The following is a 17,950-nucleotide window of genomic DNA, read 5'->3' on the forward strand; positions in this document are numbered from 1 at the left end:
ATTTCAATAATAAATGATTTGATAAGGGAAAAAGGGCGATTGTGTTTTATATTATTACTTGAAACTTTTATTGTATTTTTTACAACTTTTAATTTTACTTTTTTTTTTTACACTTTTCTTTAGTCCCATTAGGGGACTTGAAGGTACAACTTTTTGTTTGATGTTCTAATACATTGCACTACCTATGTAGTGCAATGTGTTAGAACTGTCAGTTGTTCACTGACAGCAAGCCGATCAGGCTTCGCCTCCGGACAGGGTCTAATCGGCTTCCGTAAAGGCAGATAGGAAGCCATTGTTAGGCCTCTTGTTGCCATAGTAGCAGTCGCCAGCCTTGCCATCGCATGGCAGGCTGCCGATTTGATACAAACCACATTGATGCAGCGATTGCATTGGATCGCTGCATTGAAGGGCTTAATGGCAGGAATCGGAGCTAGCTCCAGTTCCTGCCAATACATCGGGGTGTTCGCTGTAACATACAGCTGACACCCACTGCTGATGACGCCGACTCAGCTTCTGAGCCAGAAGCTGAGCCGGCGCCATCTTGTCGATGGTACACAAAGCCTGTTGGGCCCCGCCGACGATGGGGCATAAGAGGATTTTGTTGCTGACAGACCGGGAGGTAAGTATTAGGACTCCGAACGCCTTTGCAGCCACTGGCAACCCAGCGATCATGTTGCTGGTGTGCCGGTGGCTATAAACTCCTCACATGCTGCGATCTCTATTGAACACAGCATGTGAGGGGTTAATCGGTCGGATCGGGGGCTAGCTCCGGTCCTGTCCGATGCATTAGGGTGCCAGCTGTAACATACAGCTGACAACTGGCGGTTATGTTGCTGGCTCAGCTCCTGAGCCAGCTCCATCTCCTCCATCTCCTTCACGTACAGTTACGTGGAATTGCGGGAAAACACCAGCTCCAATCACGTAACTGTACATGAAAATGCGGGAAGGGGTTAAAGGGTTTTTTCCAGAATCATAAATTATCATCTATTTACAGGATAGGCGACTATTTTTTTGAAATACATTTTTTGACAATTATATTGTGTACTAGACTCTAAATAGGCAAATTAACAGGATTCCTAAAACATCTCTAAGTAAATAAAATCATAAAGCAAAACCCTTGTGGATTATTATATTGTTTTGCTTTAAAGCATGTAAGTTTCTACTCGTGAATCAAGGTCTGTAAAATATATAGAGTAGGAGTCCCCCGTTATTACCCCCCCTCCCCCACACCCCAAGTCAAGGACACAGACAGTTAAATGCTCTATACTTCACTTTATTACACTATTTATATAAAGCAGATAAGAAACAGAACAACAATGAGAAAGCAACTGATCCCAAGATTTCAGACTTTCATGATGTCCTAGATGATCAGACTCGGTTTTAGCAATACTATCTAGGACCAGTCCAAGACAAAGTCCCAAAAAGAACGAAACAATTATTTTTATGCTATTCTATACTGCACTAAGGAAGCTTCTTTTTGTTATTATACATATATATTTTTATGCTTAATATATGATGTAATGACATGCAGACTTTGTAATATTCAACCTACTTCTCCTTGTGAGCTGCAATGATCATCATGGCTTTATAGTCAGTAAGATCACTGACAGCCGTTCTCTCCTTGACCTTACAGTAATCAATGATAAAGCCTTCTCCAACTAGAACTTTCCTGACAAAATCCTCATTATATGTGAAACCATGGAACTTGTCTTTTCCAACTGTATAATATGTTTTATCTAAACTCCCAATTAATATGAGGTGTCCTCCAGGTTTTAGCAACCCAGAGAACTTCCTCAGATATCTGATGTAATCATCTTGATCTTTGCTAATATAATCCAGGAGACTAGCACTGATGACACAATCGGCTGGTGGTAAGATCAGCGGGTCTGTCATATTTTCTTTCTCCAGGTCGTATTTCACAACATGTTGAATGGCTGATCTCAGTTTTCCTTCTTTGTCCTCAAACTGATCACTGGAAAAAAAAAAAGACAAGGAAAGTGATTGTCCCACAGTCAACATCAACATGGTGGCTCAGGACTTAGCACTGGACTATTGACTTGTAATACTAGAGGTAAAGCTTAGAATCAACCAAGACTGTTGTACCAAGTGTCAGGCTTATACTGCGCTTTCCAGCATTAACTTGTATAAGATCGCCCCCTATGGATAAGAATATTGAACTGAGTGGGTAATACAATTTTTACATCTGACGAGTATTAACAGAGTAAACGTTTTCGGGATCTTTGTCCCATCTCCCCTTATATTTGTTGTATAAGAAGCAGCAATTACAATGACAGTGGTTTTTCTCTTGGTATTTGGACAAATTTTTCACCTATTTTCTTCTGTCTCTTGATGAAGTGCTGATGTGTGGCCCCAATAAAATGCTCCCGTACGGTCGTCCACCCATCTCTTCAGCTCCATGATGCATCTGTTATTGACCTTCAGCACGATGATGTTTTCAAAAAACTCAGAGGCTGAATATAGATGATGAACCAAGGAACTAACACTGAGGTCAATCAAGATGTCTCCATTAATATGACCTGCAGAAAAAATGTGACTACTGAAACATCTGATATGCTAAATCTTCATAAATTCTGTGGAAAAACAATTACATATGTCTATATTATTTCTAGCAAACTATGTAAATAGTTATATGTTTATGTACATTGTGCTTCCAATACCTAATACCCCAGAATCTAAAAAAATAAAATAAATATTGTCCTCAAATGTTGTATTAGACTAGATTTGGTATTATTAAGCAAGTACTTCTCATAAGAACATGACGAGCGGTTATAAAGTTATAATTCAGTATGTCAACTACACCAATGTTTTTTTAGAAGGTGAGGACTGATATAGTTTTAAAGAACAGATGCTCACCTGATGGGGTGATATATAGGTCACTATATATGTCCTCAATAACCAGGGTGCAGCTGCTTACATATTGTGGCTGCAACTCATGTATCCATGTATGCTGGTTTGCATATTCTAAAGCACCACACTGGACACACAGAAACCATATAATGTGTCCTAAGGGTATGTTCACACGTAGTCAACAAAAACGTCTGAAAATCCAGAGCTGTTTTCAAAAGAAAACAGACCCTGCTTTTCAGACGTTTTTTTTACCAACTCGCATTTTTCACGGCGTTTTCACGCCGTTTTCGCGGCGTTTTTTACGTCCGTTTTTGGAGCTGTTTTCATTGGAGTCTATGAGAAAACCGCTCCAAAAGCGTCCAAAGAAGTGTCCTGCACTTCTTTTTACGAGGCGTAATTTTACGCGTCGTAATTGCCGTACAACGCATAAAATTACGCGTCGTGTGGACAATACAGCGTTCTACCCATAGAAAGTAATGGGCAGATGTTTGACGACGTATTTGAGACGTATTTCCAGACGTAAAACGAGGCAAAATACGCCTCGTATACGTCTGAAATTTGGCCGTGTGAACATACCCTAAGAGAAGCTATAGGTTCGGGTCTACAACAAAACCATAAATGCAGGCTCAGAAGTCCTAGGTGTGGACATTATTGACATTATTGACATTACTGAAACACTTCAAAGAAAAAAAATCAACTTTTTAAGGATTTTTGAGCTTCATTTTGGTTCTTTCAGTTTCATTAAAGATCCACAGATCTACAGCTTCACTTAGGACACCTGTGGTTTCTGATTTCCAGACCCTTTACTTACTATACTACATAGGTGCACCCTCTGTTAGCACTTTTCCACATTTTTTTCTTGATCTACCCTATGATGACTTACCCCTTTTAGTATTTGAGTTCTTGTGATGTGACTGGACCTGACCCTGTGCAGAATCTCCCAATCAACAAGTCTGCCGAGCTGTCATTCATGTTCAGTGTGATGTGACAAAGAAAGTGATATCTCCATCTCAATATAACAAATCCTCTAGATATGAGAATGATGACAACATATTATTATTTCTGCTATTTGTTATAAACTGAGCAGAAAATGATGGTTGGTGCATGAGGTTTCTTTTTAAGTATGGATATCTGTCATGTATCATAGAACTGTAGACTCTAGAGAACGGGTTTGAGTTTATAACAAATAATAGTTGGAACAAATCAGAAGAAATCAGAAAATAATGTCAGCACAAACTGATAAACCACAAATTGTCAGATAACAGCAGATTTAGGTAATTGCACTCACAATTGGAATTTTTGAGATGCATTTCATAATCCGCCAAAATGTTTTCCAGGGTTCTCGAAGTTAGAGCAGAAAAAACAATGATTCTACTGAACCCTGACACCCGATATTTTTCAACATATACAATGTCCGGGACTTCGCTCTGCTCCCTGTGATTTTCCAGATGCTAAGACTGGGGTAGTATTTCTGCCCCCTCTGATCCCCCACACCCCAAAAAAAAGGTTTGTTCAATTTGTAATCAGTTGTTTACATTGGTTTAAAACATAGAATAATATACACGTCAATGTATCTTAGAAGTAATAAAATCAGGATACATACCCACTGCGAAAACATGTCGGAGATTTTCAATGGGAAATTTCAAAACGTCATCACCATAGGCCATGTCAGATTTATCTGAAAAGTAATGCTCCAAATATTGTCTGGAATCAAAGTCATGTTCATGATAGACCTTATGGGGACTGGAATCCATCATCTACTCTTGTATCACAGACGGGGTGACCACCTCTAGACCGGGGGACAAGGTCTTTATATAATTACCAGTATTCAATGTACATAGTGTGTTACTAAGAATAACTTATCACATGATGACTTATTATATTCATGAGCCGGTCATGGGAACTTGTCTTATAATAAATTCACATAGAGAAATAATGATCTTTAAATAAACAAATCTATTGTATTGTTAAAGGAGCAATAAGAAAAATACTAAGCAAAATATAAAATTGTCTCTTTGTCAGTCTACTAACAAGCTGAGAGGATGGAGTCTCCTTATCTATACTGCCATGTTACTGCATAGTAGTGCTATACTCACAATTCTCTATGAGTGAGGTCTGGTAATGGGTTATGGGCAGTATGGCTGGGAACTCTGTGCGGTCTTATTAGAACCTTGGAGGTTTGGTGCTCCTTCTAGTCTATCAGTAATGTCCACTATAACAATATAAAAAACAGGATGTTCATCCTGAATAGAAAGTTCTCTGGGTTTCCTATCGGACTGCTTCACCAGCTCTCATACTCAGACTTCCCGTTTTTTAGTGATCGTACTCCTGTACTCCTGTTTCTCCTGCTTTTGACTAGACAACCTACTCGGGATACTGTAAAGAAAATAATATCTTCCAGTACATCCTTAAACATTTATAAAATTATTCAGCAAATATCTTTAAAAAATAGACCAGAGCACAGGTTTGGCGTGTGGGCGCTTACGCGTTTTGAACAACAAGGTTCTTAGTCATAGGACACGTCACTAAACCATTGCATCTGATTTAACACCTTCCCGACCGCCCACTGTCGTTTGACGTCAGTCGGTGCGGGTGCTTAGTCTGCAGAGACATCTTTTGGCGTCGCTGCAGATCAGGCTGATGAGCGCTCGTCCTCTAAGCAGGAGCTGTAACTAACAGCTCCTGATCTTAGAGCAGCCTCCTGAACACAGCTGGGGTCGGCAAACATTCCAACCCCAGCTGTTTAACTCTTTGATTACCGCGGTCCGTGACCGCGGCATGATCAAAGGGAATTCCCCTCTTTGATCGCATCACCGGGATTCCAGTGATGCGATCAAACACCGGGGAATCCCTCTGCAGTCAGCCCTGGGGACCTACAAAGGACCCCAGGGCTGTCTGTTCCGTGTGCCTGCTGTTCGGGCACACTATGTGCTGCCCGATCAGCAGCCTGTGTCATTGTGACACAGTGTAATGTATTAGCATACAGGATATGCTAATACATTACAAGTAAAAAATAAAGTTACAAATAAAGTTATCCCTTGATGGGATTAAAAAAAAAAAAGTAACAAAACAAATAAATAAATAAAAAAAGTCCCAAAAAGTGTCTTTATTTGGCATAAAATACATTTTATTGCCCCTACACTAAATAAAAACAAAAACCTATGCATATTAGGTATCTACACGACCGTAATAACCTGAAGAATTAATCTAATGGGTTATTTAGCGTGAAACGTGAACGGGATAAAAAATAAACAAGAAAAACTATGCCGAGAATCGCTTTTTCCTATATTCACGGCGTAAAAAAAAAATTTTTTACCACCAAACTGTGGGAAAAAAAAAATACTATTTCTCTCGCATAAAACAAGGCCTCATACAGCCACGTCAATGAAAAAATAAAAAAATAAATGGCTGCAGAAGCGCAGAGAGGCAAAAACAGAAAAATTGAGCTGGTCATTAACGTCTTTTCAGGCCCGGTCATTAAGGGGTTAAAAGCATAATTGATCAATCCTGGCTAAATCTCATAACAAATCTCCCACAGGATGTAGTAATGCAAGCATTTCTTATTTGCTTCATTCACACCTCGCAGTGTGACCATATTTAAGTTATACTATAACATCTCATTACATACCAAAAGAATATATATATAATATCCTGCGATTAACCACTTTTGTACGAAAATGTTTACATACACAGCAAAGTAATTATCCCCTTAATGGCCGGCCTATTTTAAACCTTAATGACCAAACTATTTTTTGCGTTTTTCCATCGTCGCATTCCAAGAGCTATACTTTTTGTTATTTTTGCATCGACATAGCTGTATAAGGCCTTGTTTTTTGCCAGACAATAATTTTTTTAATAGCACCATTTTGGGGTACATATCATTTATTGATTAACTAGTATTAACGTTTTTGGGAGGGTAATAGAAAAAAGACACATAAATTTGCCACGGTTTTTTGCGTCTTAGATTTACGTAGTTTACTGTGTGGTATAAATAACATAATAACTTTATTCATTGGGTCATTACGATAGTGCTGATACCAAATTGATATAGATTTTGTATGTTTTACTACTTTTACACACTAAAACAATTTTTTTTCAAAATTATTTGTTTTTATGTTGCCAAGTTTTAAGAGCCATAATTGTTTTACTGTTATACCAATGCAGCTATATGAGGGCTTTATTTTTTGCGCGACGACTTCTAGTTTTTATTGGAACCATTTTGGAGTACATGTGACTTTTTGATCACTTTTTATCAAATTTTTTTGAGGGCAGGATAAACAGAAAATAGCAATTCTGGAATTGTTTTTTATTTGATTTTTTACGGCGTTCACCGTGTGGGCTAAATAACATAATCACTTTATAGGTGGGGTTGTTTTGGATGCAGCGATACCAAATATGTGTAATGTTTTAATTTTGTTTTTTTAAATTTAAATTATTTAAGGGAAAAAGTGGGTTTTAAATTTTTTTTTAATTTGGAATTTTTATTTATTTATTTATTATAAACTTTATTAAACTTTTTGATAACTTTATTTTTAGTCCCACTAGGGAACTTCACTGTGCGATCTTCTGAACGCTTTTATAATACACTGCAATACTTCTGTGTATTACTAGTGTTAAGTGTATTACTGTTTATTATTAGTGTAAATCTGACAGGCACCTGCTAGGTCATGCCTCATGGCTTAGCAGGCATTTACTACAGGCAGACCTGGGGGCCTTTGTTAGGCCCCTGCGATTGCAATCGCAGGGTGCCGATGGGGTGAGAGAGGGAGCACCCTCCCTCCAAAACTGCTTGGATGCGGCACTCGCTATAAAGCTATTGAGCGCCGCATCTAAGGGGTTAAATGGGTGAGATCGAGGTTGAAATCGATCCCACCCATTAGTGCAGGTGTCCGGCTGTTTTTAGACCGCTCATCATCTGCCTTAGCCGGCACAGGACACCCATGCTGGGCTTATGTCAAAAGGCGGCGCTCTGATATAAGAACCCATAACAGCCACCGTGAAAAGGCGTATTGGCGGTCGCTAAGGGGTTAAACATTGTTGTTCGTTCACTATACCGTAAATGTAGTTAGTAAAGATAAAGTAAATCTCCCCTCCAATTCAAACCTTTGAGAAATCTGGCTTCTAATTGTAAGATCCAGAATCTTCCCCATTGAGCAGGTGTCCCCTTCTCTAGTTGTTTTACTTTTTAACCTGTTCTATTCCAAAGAAATGTAAAAATTATTTTTCATTTTTGTTTATATCTGCTAAGTGTTCTGCTATATGAGTTTAGAGTTTTCTAATAGTACAACCAATTTAAGGAAGACTGCACTTGGTGGATACAATGGCATACACCACATGGTGCATATTACAGTTAATAAACGTGTCTTATGATGTTGTTCTTTGAGGGACACAAACTCCTTTCTTGTTTGGCCAAATTTACAGACAATACATCGATTGCCTCCACATTTAAAAAAAAATCCTTTTTAGGACAACCATGTCCTTTTAGGACTCATAGTAGCGAAAATACTTGGGGACAGAATATCTCCTATAGTCCTGCCCCTTCTAGCTGCATATTAGCAAATGCGATCAATAACCTGTGTGAGGATCGAATTTTGATTGGCACATATTTTTTTATAATATTGATAATTTCTTTATAGTTTGTACTGTATGCTGTAGAAAAAAACAGTAGGTGATCACTCAAGATGATAAATTGTCGTGTTTTTGCCCCCACTTCTTTTGAGCTCTGTTTCGTGGGACAATAAATGAAAAACGGGATGTTGGTAGGTATTCATTAGTAACCTTGACACAATCTTACTACAGTTCATACATAACAATCCTTTGTTTCTGCCCTTCCAAGATATTGACCTAACTACACACATTTTCCATGTATCCCAGCGTTCTTATTTTATGTGCCAACCTTTCAGGTGGAAATTCATCAAATGCTTTTAAAAAGTCTAGATATACAACATCCAAAGCCTTATATACAGGATTATATTCTCCCTAATTTTCCATAACTGTTTTTTAAAATGATAGCTGGTTTGCGGAACTGGGGAGTAGAGGGATCCCAATACGGTCGAACCTGCATCACTTTTAAGACCCAGAAAATATTGAATAGTCGTATCTAACATTCTCGGGAGCATTTAAAACATCAGTTCCCTGCTTATTTGTAATACAGACGGCGCGATGACCTAATCCCGATGCTGACGTATTCCCTGCATTGTTCCGCTTGACTAATAGAGGCCAGGACTGCATCACTGTATGAAATCAAAGGGACGGGGACATATAAGCTTGCTCTACCTGTTTTAGGGTCGCTGTTTCTTTGGCAGTTCATCTTTAGGGGCACTGTGTGGTGCTTTTCATTCGGGAACACAGCATGTGGCACTTCATTTTTGGTGGGCACAGAATCATGCTCTATCTTTAGGGGGCACTGTTTATGTGGTGCTGTATTTTCAGGAGGCACTATGTGTGTGGCACTATCTGCAGGGGGCACTGTGTTTATGGTGTTTTATCTTAATGAAAGCGTGCGTGCGTGCGTGCGTGCGTGCCTCTCTACCTTCAGGGGGCATAAATCCTTACCAATGTCCAGCTCATGCTTGGAGCTGTAGTTTCACATACAAATTATGGTGGAAGTTAACCTGACTTTACAAATATCTTTGTACTGTGCTGTATTTGTGCTGGTGCTTTTATATGTAGTGAACTTGTTTCTGGTGGTGTATAAATGTAGGGATACAAGGCAGATTTAAAGCACTGAACAGGTGAGTAAAGCCCAGTAATGTGGGCTGGACCTGAAAAGATTTGAATAAATTACGTAAATAAATTGTTTCCTTATACCTCCGTCCAACCTTCATTTTCCATCATATAAAACAGAGGTACAGTAGACACCACAATTCTAAATAAGGCTTACTACAGCTCCATACAAAACAGAGCCATAATATGTCATAATATGTCAATTGTGCATGAGCCCTAAGGCTGGCCATACACAAAAGATTTATGTCAGCCGAACCTGCCGATCCCGGTAGGACCAGTCGCCCATCTAATGTGTATGGTGGTGTACCGAATTTGTCCCGATGGCAGATGGCGTGTGAGAGAAGGGTTGGGCGTGATGAATTTCAACGTGCCTGATCCTTTTGATTGCAAATAGATAAGCCGCTACCAGAGGAGTTTGGCAGCAGTTTTCTCACTTCTATCTATCAAAAACACATGCACGTGTATAATGGAGTTGGTAGGAATAACTGTTGGCAAAATCATTGTTTGGCCGAAAACTATCTCAAGTGTATGGTCAGCTTAAGGATGTCAATGTGTTGTCTGTGTAGTGCAGGACACGACAGGATTATGAACAGGGGACCTCACTATATTAACTCAGAATTCCCTAATAGAGTCTATGGACAACTCCTTAAAGACGTGTAAGGAACAGAAAAATATAGAATAGAAAATGTAGGAATTTATCCAGACTGGCGTTTTTTATGACAATCTTAATATAAATAGCACTGAAGTAAAATACGCCTAGTTTATTAAGAGTCACATGCCTTTTAATAAATTAGACAAATCCCTAACTGACTGTGCGTGAGAAAGTGAACTCTACTCCAGCGACATGCTGGAGAAGATTTCCTCTATAATTCATGCCAGTTTCTGGTATAAACTATAGTAAATGTGTAAGGCCGCTAGTGGCCCCACCAACTTCAGCTAAGCTCTGCCCACTTTTTGAAAACACTATTCGCAAATTTTAACTTTTGTACCCTAGAAAACTGGAGTATTGTATTTCTTAAATTCCCCTCAAAATCTTTAAAGAAAAAGTTCGCTCTTTAACCATTTTGTTTTCTTTAATCTAAATCAGTCCAAAAATCTGTTCTAAATCTTTTGATATTATATCTTTATAGAATTCGGAGATCCATTTTCCTGTTTCAAAGCTACAAATCTCCTTAAAGGGGTTTTCCCAGTATCATAAATTATTATCAATTTACAGGATAGGTGTTTATTTTCTGAAAAAATATCTTTAGACAATTATATTGTGAACTAGACTCTAATTAAGCACATTAACAGGATTCTCTAAAAATTATCTAAGTAAATGAGATCACACGGCTAAACTCTTGTGGATTATTATATTATATTGTTTTATATTAAAGCTTGTAAGTTTCTTCTCATAAATCAAAGTCTGTAAACTCTATAGAGCAGGAAATCCTCCCCCCCCCCCAAGTCAAGGACACAAACAGTTAAATGCTCAATGCTTCACTTTATTACACTATTTATATAAAGCAGATACGAAACAGAACAACAATGAGAAAGCAACTGATCCCAAGATTTCAGATTCCCATGATGTCCCAGATGATCAGACTCGGTAATATTATCTAGGACCAGTCCAAGGCAAAGTCCCGAACAGAACCCAAAAATTATTTTTATGCTATTCTATACTGCACTAAGGAAGCTTCTTTTTGATTATTATATATTTTTTAAGCTTAACATATGAAGTAATGACATGCAGACTTTGTAAGATTCAACCTAATTCCCCTTGTGAGCTGCAATGAATATGATGGACTTATGGTCAATAAGGTCACTGACAGCCGTTCTCTCCTCGACATTACAGTAATCAATGATAAAACCTTCTCCAACTAGAACTTTCCTGACAAAATCCTCATCATATGTGAAAACATGGAACTTGTCTTTTCCAACCTGAAAATATGTTGTATTTAAACCTCCCATTATTATAAGGTGTCCACCACTTTTCAGCAGCCGAGAGAACTTCCTCAGATATCTGATGTAATCATCTTGATCTTTGCTGATAACGTCCAGGAGACCAGCACTGATGACACAATCGGCTGGTGGTAAGACCAGCGGCTCTGTCATATTCTCTTTCTCCAGGTCGTATTTCACAATATGTTGAATGGCTGATCTCAGTTTTGCTTCCTGATCCTGAAACTGATCACTGGAAAACAAAAAAGACAAGGAAAGTGATTGTCCCACAGTCAACATCAACATGGTGGCTCAGGACTTAGCACTGCACTATTGACTTGTAATACTAGAGGTAAAGCTAGAAAACAATCCAAGACTGTTGTACCAAGTGTCAGACTTATACTGTGCCTTTCCATCATTAACTTTTATAAGATCGCCCGCTATGGATAAGAATATTGAACTGAGTGGATATTTCAATTTTTACATCTGACTTGAGTATTAACAGAGTAAACATTTTCCTGGATCTTTGCCTCATCTTCCCTTACATTTGTTGTATAAGAAGCAACAATCACAATGACAGTGGTTTTTCTCTTGATATTTGGACAAATATGTCACCTGTTTTCTTCTTTCTCTTGTAGGAGTGTTGATGTGTGGCCCCAATAAAATGCTCCCGTACGTTCGTCCACCCATCTCTTCAGTTCCATGATGCATCTGTTATTGACCTTCAGGACTATGATGTTTTTGAAAAACTCACAGGCTGAATATAGATGATGAACAAAGGAACCAAGACTGAGGTCAATCAAGATGTCAACTTTAATTAATATGACCTGCAGAAAAAATTTGTTTACTGATACATTAAATCTTAATAAATTGTGTGGATAAATAAGGACATACGTCTATATCAATTCTAGCAAAAAATATACCCCAAAATCTGAAAACATAAATAAAATAATCCTCAATTGTCCTATGAGGCTAGCGTTGGTGTTATTAATCTAATACTTCTCATAAGAACATGACGAGCAGTTATAAAGTTATAATTTAGTATTTCGACGACACCAATGTTTTTTAGAAGGCGAGGACTGAAATAGTTTTAAAGAACAGATGCTCACGTGATGCGGTGGTATATAGGTCACTCTATATGTCCTCAATAACCAGGGGTGTAACCTGTTACATGTTGTGGTTTCAATTCATGTATCCAGATGAAGAATGAAATACCAAAAGTGAAAAAAAAAAAAAGCAAACATGGGGGCCCTTGTGTAGTATGGTCTGTATAATGTAAATTAAGAAGGAAGGTGCTAGACCCACCTGGCTGGATTGCATATTCTAAGGCACCACACTGGACACACAGAAACCAGATAAAGTGTCCCAAGGGAAGCTATAGGTATGGGTCTTCAACAAAACCATATATTCAGGCTCAGAAGTCCTAGGAGTAGACATTATTGTCTTGGAAACATTTTTGAGAAAATTAAATCAAACTTTTAAGGATTTATGATCTTTACTTTGGTTCCTTCAGTTTCATTAAAGATCCACAGATCTACAGATTCACTTATGACACCTATGGTTTCTACATTTTTGGACCCTTTACTGGCTATACTATGTAAGTTGTGCCCTCTGTTAGCTTTTTTTTCCCACATTTTTTTCTTGATCTGCCCTATGATGACTTTTTCCCCTTTTAGTTTTTGAGTTTTTGTGATGTGACTGGATCTGACCCTGTAGAATCTCCCAATCATTAAGTCTGCCGAGCTATCATTCATATTCAGTCATTCAGTCTGATGTGACAAAGAAAGTGATATCTCCATCCCAATAAGAACAAATTCAGACGCAGCGGAAATGCTGTTGAATTCCGCTGCGGACAGTTTGCAGTGGATATCTGCAGCAGCCTTTTTTTTATTTGCTTTTTATACATTTTTAGGTAACTTAGTGTAGACGTTGCGGAAAATAACAGTGCAGAATTTAGGCTGCGGTGCAGAACTTTCACATTTGCAGTGGAAAAATTCTGCCACGTCTGAATGTGCCCTTAGACAACATCATCTAAATATGAGGATGATGAAAAAAATATTATAATTTTAGCTATTTCTTATAAACTACGCAGAAAATGTTGGTTGCACATTTTTTTTAAAGTATGGATGTCTCTCATTAAACACAGAATTATAGACTCTAGAGAACGGGTTCGAGTTTATAAAAAATAATAGTTGGAAGAAATCAGAAGAAATCAGAAAATAATGGCAGCTCAAACTGATAAATCACAAATTCCCAGATAACAGCAGATTTACGTAATTGCACCGACAATTGGAATTTTTGAGATGCCCTTCATAATCCGCCAAAACGTTTTCCTGGGTTCTCGAGGATAGAGAAGGGAAAACAATTTCTCTACTAAACCCTGACACCCGATATTCTTCATCATATACAATGTCTAGGAATTGGCTCTGCTCCCTTTGATTTTCCTGGTGCTAATACTGGGGCAGTGTTTTCACCACCTCTTATCGCCCCCCCAAAAAAAATAAGTTAGCTCAATTTGTGTATAGTCATTTACAATAGTTTAACCCCTTAATGACCGAGCCTGAAAAGACCTTAATGACCAGCTCAACTTTTCTGTTTTTGCCTCTCTGCGTTTCAGCAGCCATAATTTTTTTATTTTTTCATTGACGTGGCTGTATGAGGCCTTGTTTTATGCGAGAGAAATAGTATTTTTTTTTACGCCGTGAATATAGGAAAAAGCGATTCTCGGAATCGTTTTTTTGTTTAATTTTTATCCCGTTCACGTTTCACGCTAAATAACCCATTAGATTAATTCTTCAGGTTATTACGGTCGTGTAGATACCCAATATGTGTAGGTTTTTTGTTTTTCCTTAGTGTAGGGGCAATAAAATGTATTTTATGCAAAATAAAGACTCTTTTTGGGACTTTTTTTATTTATTTATTTGTTTTGTTACTTTTTTTTTTTAATCCCATCAAGGGATAACTTTATTTTTAACTTTTCTTTTTTACTTGTAATGTATTAGCATACTCCTGTACGCTAATACATTACACTGTGTCACTATGACACAGGCTGCTGATCGGGCAGCACATAGTGTGCCCGAACAGCAGGCAAACGGAGCAGACAGCCCTGGGGTCCTTTGTAGGTCCCCAGGGCTGACTGCAGAGGGATTCCCCGGTGTTTGATCGCATCACCGGAATCCCGGTGATGCAATCAAATAGGGGAATTCCCTTTGATCATTCCGTGGTCACAAACCGCGGTGATCAAAGGGTTAAACAGCTGTGGTCCGAATGTTTTCCGACCCCAGCTGTGTTCAGGAGGCTGCTCTAAGATCAGGAGCTGTTAGTTACAGCTCCTGCTTAGAGGATGAGTGCTCATACGAGCGCTCATCAGCCTCTCCTGCAGCGACGCCAAAAGACGTCTCTGTAGACTAAGCACCCGCACCGCCTGACGTCAAAAGACAGTGGGCGGTCGGGAAGGAGTTAAAACCAGTTAAAAATAGAATAATACACACGTCAGCGTATCTTAGGAGTAATAAAATCAGGATACATACCCACTGAGAAAACGTGTCTAAAATTTTCAATCACAAATTTCAAGGAGTCATCTCCAAAGGCCATGTCAGGTTTATCTGAGAAGTAATGCTCCAGAAATAGTCTGGAATCAAAGCCATGTACATGATAGAGCTTATGGGGACTGGAATCCATCATCTACTCTTGTATCACAGACGGGGTGACCACCTCTAGACCGGGGCACAAGGTCTTTATATAATTACCAGGATTCAATTTACAAAGTGTGCTACTAAGAATAACTTATCACATGATGACTTATTATATTCATGAGCCGGTCATGGGAACTTCTGTTATAATAAATTCACATAGAGAAATAATGATATTTAAAGAAAAAAATAACTATTTTATTCTTAAAGAAACAATGAGACAAAAACAAAATAAAATGTAAAATTGTCTCTTTGTCAGTCCGTCAGGATGCAGAGCTTTGCAGACCTAACAAACTGGTAGGATGGAGTTTCCTTATCTATACTGCCATGCTGCTGCATAGTAGTGCTATACCCACAATTCTGTATGTGCTGAGTGCAGTCTGGTAATGGGTTATGGGCAGTATGGCTGGGTACTCTGTGTGGTCTACTTGGAATCTTGGTAGCTTGGTGCTCCTTGTAGTCTGGGTGCAGATGGTGTGGCTGGGTGGCTAACTGACCGCCACATACCCTAATGGGTATTGTCTTTGATGGGTCAAATCTGCAGAACTCCTGCTGGATGCTTGAACATGGAAGCAACATGAAAACTTACTATGTTGTGGTCACTATTACCTAGGTGACCCTCAACCTGTACTTTTCATATCCTATAAACAAACAAGAGGACAAGGAGTTATATACTATTAAAAGTAGGAAAAAAAAACAACTAAATTTTATTAAATAGCAAATATAAAATATACAGGAGATCCAAACAAGATTAACTGTATAAACGCTACACACAAACAGTGTGAAAACACCACATGATCTCAAAACAAATCTACAATCACATATGTGATACAAGTACAATGAGTAAATAGTACTACAACGGGGATAATATGTCTACTGGAAAGACACCCATAGTTGTACACATCACTTGCATAAGTCAGGATGGACATATCTCAGAGGAGGAAAGAGGTACAAGGTAAAGTCACCTATAAATAATGTACTGCAAGGTACAAGAACCTCATCTATTCAATGCAGGGTCATAGAGAGCAGGAACCCCAAATTAGGTTGATGATTACATGAAAGTATCTTACCTATTGGTGTGGTGAAGTAGCGCCCCGACGCACGTTTCGTGTAAATAGATTTATCAAGGAGTACCAATGAAGTGTTCATATCAGGTTTAAATACCGGACTGACGATATCAGATGATTGTTTCCGGACCAATGAGAACCCGGTCAACTGCGCATGCGCGTGACCTGAGATTACGCGAGAACAGCTTCCCGGACTGCCAGATGCTACTGGGAATGCGCGCCCCCAAGACATCGTGGAGGGAACAGCTCATGCGCAGAATGCTACTGAAGACGGCCAGAGAATGAACTCCGCAAGACAGGTCACCACGCATACGCAAACCCTGTGAAAAGGTAGAATGAAAATTTGACAAAAGTGCATTAAAAGAAATTGAAAAATAAAAATAAAAAGTAAAAAAATTATTCAAATATAATTTCAAGCAAAAGTAATATGTATAAAATTATCAATGACAATAATATTGAATAATACTGATAATAAGAAAACGAAAAGAAAAGTGCATTTAGCGCATATAATATGAAGCCAGCAAAAATTCAAAGTGGCTGCCAAAAAGGTAAATCCCAAAGCTAGTGTGTAGTAAGTATCAATTACAAGTTTCCGATTCTATCTCCACATACCAATGATATCTATTGAGTGAACAATAGAAATTAAAACAGAGAAATTATTATAACTGGTGAGAAAAAAAACAAAAGACAATAAAATAAAAGGAAAGAGGACAGATCCAAAAATATCTCATGGTCCAATGGCTACATAAGTGTGCGATTGAGTCACTCTATAGATCAATTATCTCTTTTGCATTCCCGGGGGGTGAAAACATTGGTCATCATGCCGTTCAGTGGTGCAACTAGGAAAGACTGGTCCCCATAGCAAACTTTTGACCGGGGCCCCCCACCTAGGTGCCACACGCAGCCCCCCTTATAAATAGTGCCCCCTGTAGATTATGCCATACAGCCCCCCTGTAGACATACAGCCGCCCGCGTAGATATCGCCATAAAGCTCTTCCTGTATATAGCGCCATACAGCTCCCCCTGTATATAGAGCCACACAGCCCCCCTCCTTAAAATATATATTGCAGGAGACTCTCCCCTTAGTAAATAGTGCCACACAGCCCCCCCTTAGTAGATAGTGCCACACACAGACACCTGTAGATAGCGCCACAGCACTCCCCCTAGTAAATACTGCCATACAGCCCCCTAGTAGATAGTGGAACACATACCCCCCTTAGTAGAGCCACGCAGCCCCCCCCCCTTAGTTTGTGCCATGCAATCCCTTGTATATATATAAGGAAAGAGGAGAGATCCAAAAATATCCCATGGTCAAATGGCGACATAAGTGTGTAATTGCGTCACTCTAAAGAGAAATTATCTCTTTTGTATTGAAAACATTGGTCATCATGCCATTCAGGGGCGTAACTAGGAAAGAGTGGGCCCCGTAGAAAACTTTTGACTGGGACCCCTCACCTAGGTACCACATGCAGCCTCCCTTATAGATAGTGCCCCCTGTAGATTATGCCATACAGCCCCCCTGTAGACAGTGATATACAGCCCCCCTATAAACAGTCACACCCCACTTGTAGATTGTGCCCCCAACTACCACTTGTCTATAGTGCCATACAGCCCCCCGTAGTTATCGCCATAAAGCTCTCACTGTACATAGTGCCATAAAGCTCCCCCTATATATAG

At 39.0% G+C, this 17,950-nt stretch overlaps 2 protein-coding genes across 2 annotated transcripts; both read right to left on the reverse strand.

The window, feature by feature from the left end:
* Positions 1 to 1,548: 1,548 nt before the first annotated feature.
* LOC142662475 (nicotinamide N-methyltransferase-like) lies at positions 1,549 to 4,637 on the reverse strand. The gene is made up of 3 exons (XM_075840682.1): positions 4,472 to 4,637; positions 2,330 to 2,537; positions 1,549 to 1,972 (listed from the first exon to the last, which is right to left on the reverse strand). The coding sequence occupies exons 1-3, from the start codon at positions 4,623 to 4,625 to the stop codon at positions 1,549 to 1,551; spliced, it is 786 nt and encodes a 261-aa protein (XP_075696797.1). The 5' UTR covers positions 4,626 to 4,637.
* A 6,706-nt stretch (positions 4,638 to 11,343) lies between these two features.
* LOC142662373 (nicotinamide N-methyltransferase-like) lies at positions 11,344 to 15,195 on the reverse strand. Its single transcript, XM_075840598.1, has 3 exons — positions 15,049 to 15,195; positions 12,130 to 12,341; positions 11,344 to 11,767 (listed from the first exon to the last, which is right to left on the reverse strand). The coding sequence occupies exons 1-3, from the start codon at positions 15,193 to 15,195 to the stop codon at positions 11,344 to 11,346; spliced, it is 783 nt and encodes a 260-aa protein (XP_075696713.1).
* Between the last annotated feature and the right edge of the window lie 2,755 nt (positions 15,196 to 17,950).

The sequence above is a fragment of the Rhinoderma darwinii genome, chromosome 10 (assembly GCF_050947455.1).
Source record: "Rhinoderma darwinii isolate aRhiDar2 chromosome 10, aRhiDar2.hap1, whole genome shotgun sequence".
NCBI classification, from domain to species: domain Eukaryota; kingdom Metazoa; phylum Chordata; class Amphibia; order Anura; family Rhinodermatidae; genus Rhinoderma; species Rhinoderma darwinii.